Source organism: Arctopsyche grandis, chromosome 9 (genome assembly GCF_051622035.1).
Source record: "Arctopsyche grandis isolate Sample6627 chromosome 9, ASM5162203v2, whole genome shotgun sequence".
NCBI lineage: Eukaryota > Metazoa > Arthropoda > Insecta > Trichoptera > Hydropsychidae > Arctopsyche > Arctopsyche grandis.
In genome coordinates, this window is record NC_135363.1 from 4990141 (window position 1) to 4998891 (window position 8751).

Here is an 8751-nt window from a genome sequence, read left to right on the forward strand (position 1 = left end):
AAAGTTGTCTCGACAGCGGGTCTTGTGTTGCATGCCGGTCCAAGTCTTGTTCTCTACCAGGTTGCTTATTTTGGGCGAGCTGCGTTGGTAGTGAAGGTTTGCGATGGCTTGGATGGTGCTGTTGTGCAGGCTGCTGTGTTCTGCGTGGAGTCATTCGCGTGACTGTTTTGCTGGTTGTGCTGGAGTTAGTTGTCTCGGCAGCGGGTCTTGCGTGAAGAACGTTGGTTGACGAAGTGCGTTGAGTGCTGGTCTTCGTTGGTTGTGCTGGAGTTAGTTGTCTCGACAGCGGATCTTGCGTGAAGAACGTTGGTTGACGAAGTGCGTTGAGTGCTGGTCTTCGTTGGTTGTGCTGGAGTTAGTTGTCTCGACAGCGGATCTTGCGTGAAGAACGTTGGTTGACGAAGTGCGTTGAGTGCTGGTCTTCGTTGGTTGTGCTGGAGTTAGTTGTCTCGGCAGCGGGTCTTGCGTGAAGAACGTTGGTTGACGAAGTGCGTTGAGTGCTGATCTTCGTTGGTTGTGCTGGAGTTAGTTGTCTCGACAGCGGGTCTTGCGTGAAGAACGTTGTTTGACGAAGTGCGTTGAGTGCTGGTCTTCGTTGGTTGTGCTGGAGTTAGTTGTCTCGACAGCGGATCTTGCGTGAAGAACGTTGGTTGACGAAGTGCGTTGAGTGCTGGTCTTCGTTGGTTGTGCTGGAGTTAGTTGTCTCGACAGCGGGATTTGTGTGGAGACTGTTGGTTAGCGAAGTACGTTGAGTGCTGGTCTTCGTTGGTTGTGCTGGAGTCGGTTGTCTCGACAGCGGGTCTCGTTTTGCGTACCAGTCCGAGTTGTTCTTTTCTACCATGTTGCTTATTCTGTCTAGGCTACGTTGATAGTGAAGGTTGGTGGTCTGGACGATGTTGTTGTGCAGGCGTTGTGCTGATTGTGCTGGAGTTAGTTGTCTCGACAGCGGCTGTGTTGTGTTGGAGCTAGTTGGCTCAGTGGCGATTTGTTTCGCCGGTTGTGCTGGAGTGGGTTGACTCAACAGCGGGTTGTGTTGGTAGCTGGTCCATATGTACTTTCACACCATGTTACTGTTGCGGTCGTTACAATGGTAGTGAAGGTTTGTGACGGTCTGGACGGTGCTGTTGTGCAGGCTGCGGCGTCCTGCATGGGCTCATCGAGGTGATGAATCATCGAAGGTGTGATGAGCGGTGCTGGCGGATCAACAGTAGTGGATCCATTTGGTTGTTGTCTCCGGGTTGCGTTTTGTTGTGGCGAAAGCTGCGGAGTTGTTTGACATGGTCACTAGTTGTGGGGACATGTAGCGGACTGCGTTTGAAGTCTGCGTTGAGGGTTGCGTTGTAGACTGCGTTGAAGGCTGCGGTTGCGTGAAGTCTGCGGTTGCTATGTAGGCTGCTATGTAGGCTGCGATGTGGGCTGCTATGTAGGCTGCGATGTGGGCTGCTATGTAGGCTGCAATGTGGGCTGCTATGTGGGCTGCGATGTAGGCTGCTATGTAGGCTGCGCTGTGGGCTGCTGTCGTGGCGGCTGTTGGTTGTTGTGGAGGCTGCACTGTGGGCTGCCGTGTTGACTGCGCTGTTGACTGCTATGAAGGCTGCGTAGTTCAAAGATGGGGTCACCAATGTAGGCGGGGTACGATGTGTTGACCGTATCCCGGCCTAACGAAACACTGTTGTGTGGTTCAAAGATGGGGTCACCAATGTAGGCGGGGTACGATGTGTTGACCGTATCCCGGCCTAACGAAACACTGTTGTGTGGTTCAAAGATGGGGTCACCAATGTAGGCGGGGTAGCGATGTGTGTTGACAGCGCTGTTGGATGATCAGAAGGTTGCGTAGATCACGTCGGATTAGTACCAATGTAGGCGGGTTACATGTGTGTTGACCGTATCCCGGCCTAACGAAACACTGTTGTGCTAGTTTTATAAAGTTTTATTGTTTGCCTATGGTTGTACAAAGGTATGGTATTTGTGGGCAAAAGTATGTCGTTCAGCGGTCTCTGGATATGGTAGAGTGTCGCTGGCTCAGCATTCAGCTATGTACGGAAGGTCTCTGGATACGGCAGTGTGTTGCTGGCTCGTCCGGCTGGTTGATCTTCCAAGTCCGCGTAGTGTAGTGGTGGCTGGTCAGGAGCTGTATGTTGACTGGTCTGCTGCTGTGTGTCGACGCTTGCTGCTCTGGGTCGACTGGTCTGGTGCTGTGTGTCGACGCTTGCTGTTGTGGGTCGACTGGTCTGGTGCTGTGTGTCGACGCTTGCTGTTGTGGGTCGACTGGCGTGGTTTGGGTTGTACCTCCTTTTATAGTGTTTTTGGAATGCTTGGTGGAAGTGGTTATTGACGCGTACGAGAGGAATTTTGTTTTCGTCGAGGCGTCGAATTTTCTGGAATGCTTGATGGAAGTGGTCGTACGAGCATTTAGTTTATTGATGCGTACGAAAGGAATTTTGTTTTCGTCGAGGCGTCGAATTTTCTGGAATGCTTGATGGAAGTGGTTATTGACGCGTACGAGAGGAATTTTGTTTTCGTCGAGGCGTCGAATTTTCTGGAATGCTGGGCGGTGTTCCGCTCGATGTAGTTTAATGGTGGCGGCGTGTTTCGACCGGTTTGGTTCCACTCGACTGGTAGGGGCGTTCCGCCTGAGTTTAATATAACGACTGCAGGTGCATATCGTCTGGGTTTCGGGAATGTAGTTTGTTGTTGCGGAATATTCTCGAAGGTTTCGATGACGATGACGACGACGAGATTCCTACACCTTTCACTCGTCCTATAACTGGTGACCACCGACCACCCGTCCTATAAAGGGTTAATTAAAAAACGATTTAAAAAACACATATCTCCGAATCTCGAGCTAATCAACATTTTTTATTACCAGATTCGTGTTTACTGGGCATAGATCTATAAGAAAAGTCATATCTCGCCTCTGAACCATTTTTCGTGTCGAACAGTGAAATCAGCCCATTTGTCGCATTGGTTGTTGAAATTACGACTTCGCTTCACTGCACAGCCCCAATTTGAACGCACACTAATAAAAAAATGGGGAATAAATTTTCAAACCACCTTCACGCTTCACAATCAATAAAAATAGACTTCAGACAGTTTAGCCGAGTGGCAACACCGGCACCCAGAACCGGTTTCGTTCGTCGAAGCAAAAGCCACAACGAGACGGTTGAACTGCCGATTCAAACGTTAGCGGTTGCTCGAACTGTTCGCACGCTCGCCATTAGTCGCTCCCCGCTCACCTCACTAACGGTAAATTGCATTGCACATTTATTCATCTTCCACAGCTCTACGGCAGATCTCGAAGCTCTACGCAGGCGTAGAGACAACGCCCTTTTTTCTAAATTATCCCTAGGCTGCACCCATCCTATAATTGCACGTATTGTTCTCTCCCATGCGTCATCGCCTTCTATAGCGACACGCCGTTTAATCGATCGGGAACCACATGCTGTGATGGGCCGTGTCGGCAATTTCTAACCCTTTGTACTCGCCCTTCCCTTTGTCCCGCGGGTGATTGGCCCGAGGTGAACTAGACGATGACGCAATTAATCCCGCCATCTCGCTCTTCGCGTGCCGTGTGTGCCGAATCGGTCGGAATTATTGCGCAAAGTCACTGGACCGATTCGGAGTACTGTTGGAGAAGATTGCCGAGCTAATTGATAGTCTCGAGGCGCAATGGTGGTCAATGAACCCTTAGGCGTCGACTCTTCTTATTATTTTATTTTCGCACTTGTACGGTGGGCGAGAGATATATTGATTTTATATTGATCGAGCCGAATGGTCTCGTTTGTATTGTTCGAGATGGAAACTTTCACCAAATGTTGTAGCTCGGATTTCTCTTGAGCTAGATTTTTAATTTTAATCCTTCTAGAGCTGCGGTTTGATTGTTTGGTAATGAGATGGTTCAATAATCGATACAATCGTAATTGGAATCTACAGTGAGTCACTTTCCTGTCTGTAAGCTTCGATTTTAACAATGATCAAGATGACTAATATAAATTTAAAACACTCTTTCCATGTATTTGAAAGGAGAAATAGTATTTTTTTGTTTTTTTTTTCATCAAAAATGGTATATTTTAAACAAGTTTTCATCTTCAGCCCACACAACATTCATGTCCTTCGTGGAACTTTCCAGTACAATACACAGTTCAACGACACTTTCAATTGAATATTTTAAAATCTGGATTCCATCTATGAAATATATTATTATTTTCCAAACATTTATTGATTATATAGCTTTTCCAATAATAATCTTTGATAAAAATTAAGCGGAGTTGTAAAAAATTCGCCCACATTTTTTCAATTATCATCGATTTTATTCCCATTTACTACTTAAAAAGTAAGATTATTAACTATTCTAAGAAAAAACCAATTATCGCATTATTGAAAATCAGCATAGTTAAAAAACAACCTGAAATTTATTAAATGTATTAAAAATAATACATCCAGTATTAAAAATAATATATTCAGTATTAAAAATAATATATACAGTATAGCTCAGTGGTTGCGTTAATGCTAACCACTGAGAGGTTCCCGGTTCAAGCCCTGGGGTGATATCGATTGAAGAGACTTTATTTGGAGTATTTCTGCAGTGCTGTTGGTCACACTTTGTGACCTGCAGTCGATCGTTTCCTATTCGAGATTGCTAATTTATCTGATTGACTCATCAAATTGGCAAAAACATCCTACCCACTATGTCACCACCACCATAAATTTAAAATCCATACATTTATACATGTACAAGTTTAATGTCATAGGTGTCGCTCAGGGGTAAAACCCGTGATGGCATCATGGTAAAATTTAAGTTGAAAAAAAAAGTTTATTTGACCGATACGGGTTAACAAATATACATATTTGTAACAAATTTTGTTGTTACAAATATAATCTATTTGTATATAATGACATTTGAACTTATAAACGAATAATTTTACTACATTCATAACCAGGGACGTCATTTAGGGAGGGGCAGGGTGGGGCTAGGAACATGCATGTCATATGATGAAACATACTATGAATCTTAATCTAATCGATTATTCGTTACTAAAAGTTTAGGCCAGCAGAAACTGCATCAAGTTTAAACATATATATGTAGATCAGAAGCTTCTTCTTCTTAAAAAAAAAACACAAATTCGACAACTTTTACCCCTCCTGCATAAGGCTAAAATATCATCCTTGTTCAAAATTTCACTTATATTTTTCCATACAATATAAAAGCGCTCATACAGTCAACAATGGTATATCATCATCATCTACAGCTACCATGCTTTGCTGGATGAGGGCCTCTCCAACACGCTTCCACTAGTTTCCGTTTTGCGCAACTCTCATCCATCTCTTCCCACGCATTTTCCTAATTTCGTCTACCCATCTTCCCTGCGCTCTTCCTTTTACCTTAAGCATTCTATCAGGTACCATTTTAGCACTTCTTTTGTCCACCTTTCGTCCATTCTTCTAGCCACGTGCCCCGCCCATGGCCATTTCAATCTACTCTATCCACTATGTCCACTACCCTTGTCATACTTATCAACCACGTGTTCCGCTTCCTGTCTTTCCTCGTTATACCTACTGCGTTCCATACTTCTTTGAGTGCATTGGACTTTGTGTAGCACATTGGCGTTCAATGTCCAAGTTTCACATCCATACATCATCACTGGCAAACTGCATTGATCAAAGATCATTTTCTTCAAGCAGAGTGGCATTTTTGATTTAAAAACAATATTCATTCGTCCAAATGCACTCCATCCTGATTTCATACGTCTCTTTTTTCTTCAAATGGTATTTACCAGTAGCGGCTTGTGAGATTCATAGTGGGGGGGGGGGTGCAGAGATTAATCAGGCTATAGTAGCTCGTTAACCAAACATAGCATGCATATGTACTATACTGGGAGGGCTGCAGCCCACAGCCCATGTGGACGACAAAGATAGCATGAATTTGTACTCTACTGGGGGGACTGCAGCCCGCAGCACATATGTACGAGCCGCCACTGGTATATATATTACAAATTTTGCTAAACATTGACGTTTTTATTTATAAAAATGTAGATAATGTGCGGTAAACTGGCAACGAGAACAGTCACTGATAAACCTCGACGATAAAATACATGTATTACTACCTTTTAATGCACTAATAACAAATTGAATTATCACCGTCGTCGAAGTCGAGTCTCGGTCTTAATTGTATGTGTATCGTTGAAAATTTCAGTTCTGATGTCTTTGTCCTCGTCAACAATCAGTGTGGGTCTCTCCTCTGAAAAAATGTCCAGCCGGGTGTTGAAACCACCTGGTGGCGGACACTCGAACATCTTCGGCCCGCCCGAAGAGGAGTCTCGCCCTCAGCGGCCCAAGAACAACCAGCAGAACTCGTCGATGATGTGCGAGATCATGGGCAAGCCGGTGGCGCCCCCCGCCGAGAAGAACTTCAGCAACGAGCCGTCTCCGTCGCAGGAGAACGCGCCGAGGAACGTGCAGATGGCCGACCCAAAGCCGGCGCAGGAGTCGACGAGGCCGGCTCCGGCCGAAAAGACCGACTCGTGTCCGGCCAGAACCAAAGTACCCCCAGGCGGTTTCTCCTCGGGATTCTGGTGAATCGTCGAACGCATTGCGCTTCCAAAGTCCCATTTTTTAATTCATTATCACATTTAAGCTCCTACACTAATTATGTATTAAGTTTTTTTTTTATTTTAATATTTTTTAACATCTCGGAAGCTTGTTTTTTTCGGAGAGCGGCTGAATGAAAATTCAATAACCGATCGTTTGGGAAATGATGGAAGGTTATGCTGCATTTTGGACGCCGAAGAAGGCCGGCGTTGGATTTTTTTAATTGATAACAATAAATTTTTATTTTTTGATTATGATTTGACATGATGATTTTGGCATCGCTTATTGCTTTGTCGAAAAAACAACCAAAGATAGCAATATGGTTTTAAATTGTTATCGGTTCGTTTTTGCTAGTGTTTAAACTCTTTTTTTTTTACCACTTTTGGACAATATTTCTAAAGGGGCTGGTCCGCCGACTTGTACGAATGCTAATCAACCGTTAAAATACCTTCCTGTTCTTGCTCGTCGGTGTAAACGTGCCATGAGTATATTGTCAGTATGATTTCTAGCGTGTGGAGCCCGCCGTTGCCCGTCCGATACACGTCAAACGTGTTCGCACGAAGGTCAATCGGTGCTTTTGATAAACGAGAAATAAAAATAAAATGGATCTATCGAAAATTTTTTGCATTTATCTAATTGTTCGCGTTATTTGTTATTAAAAAAAAATGGCTAGCTTTTTATAATATAAAAATATATATATATAAATTGTATATCTGATTTGAAACGGAATTGTGATTTTATCTTAGTATGTATCGTATGTATATGACGGCTACAATTTTTTAACGGCCGTAGTGTCACAAATTTTTTGAATTTAAAATAAATTTTGTAGAGATATTCCATACTCTTTTTAAGGCATTCCGTACATGTCTAAAGTTTTACTAATCTTTTTTAACGATATATTGTATACACATAATGAACAAATGTTTTTAACGCTTCCGACTGTAACTGTATAACATAATAGTAATAATGATGATGGCTGAAGCTTCTATATTCATATTGTACCAATTTATCTGACTGAATTAAAAAAATAAAAGTACTTAATTCTCTGGCGTTGTTTGTAAGTTTTATATTTATCAGCAAATAAATTAATTCCATATTTGGTAACCACTTTTGTATTATTTTTTACCCATTCGTATTCAATATTGGCAATTTAAATACTTGTCGCGGAATATTATGTATATTTTTGTACTATTCCGAAATTCCTTTCGTTAACTCGACATTCTTTGGATTTTTTTTTCTAATATGGTAAGAGAGCCGATGCTGTTACTGGTTTGTTTTGATCTACTTTTTAATTGGTAAGTAATTAGTACATGTAGATATTTATATCTAATATTGCATAAAAGATCCAGCCTCTATATGTATGTACGGTTCAGTGATTACTAGTCAAATGTGAACCAGTCACAGAACAACCGGTCGCTCTAGATCGGTCACACGTGATCACCCGTCAAAACTGGTCACATCCTAAAATCAGGCAACCAGTTTTCTCGTGACCGATTTTAGGGTGTGACCAGTTTTAGTGTGACGGGTGATCACGTGTGACCGATCTAGAGCGACCGGTTCACATATGACTAGTAGTCCGTTTACCGTATGTACATATCAGTGGCGTGAAAATCTCCCTATTTTTGTCGCACAGCCTTGTGTGCGAGCAGGATGCATCGAGACAAAGAGGACTCGGTATGACGTCCTAAGGACGAAAACACGCTGTGTGGTATGGGACGTCACGTATCCTTGGCTTCCCGCTGTGACCGTAAACAGGGGTGTTCCCCAAATCGAATTCGGGTGTAGTTGCACGTGCAGAATGCATATGTTTGGGAGGTCGCGCGTGTTTGCATATCCATATGCAACCGATAAGTTTCTCCCACATTTCTTCGAATATGGTATTCACCGTTATCGATCACTGTCAAGCAAGGATAAAATATCACCGAAAACCTTCAGGGGGTGATTTTTGGAACTGTGTACCATGTATATGTGCCGCGGTTTTTACGCATGTTTAAAAGGGTTCGGTGATTACTGGTCACAAAGTCACTAAAATCTCTATAACGGAACATCTGGCAGCCGAAAAGTCCATCATACTAACGAGAACTTGAGTGCCAAATATTGCGTATTCGCGATTTTAATGGCAAAAATTACGTTTGTGACTAATAATCCAATTACCGTTTACAA

General features: G+C 43.2%; 1 protein-coding gene across 1 annotated transcript; it reads left to right on the top strand.

The window, feature by feature from the left end:
- Positions 1-3081: 3081 nt before the first annotated feature.
- LOC143917142 (uncharacterized) lies at positions 3082-7690 on the top strand. The gene is made up of 2 exons (XM_077438555.1): positions 3082-3246; positions 6194-7690. Exon 2 carries the CDS (start codon positions 6199-6201, stop codon positions 6574-6576), a length of 378 nt encoding a protein of 125 aa, XP_077294681.1. The 5' UTR covers positions 3082-3246; positions 6194-6198; the 3' UTR covers positions 6577-7690.
- The last annotated feature ends 1061 nt before the right edge of the window (positions 7691-8751 follow it).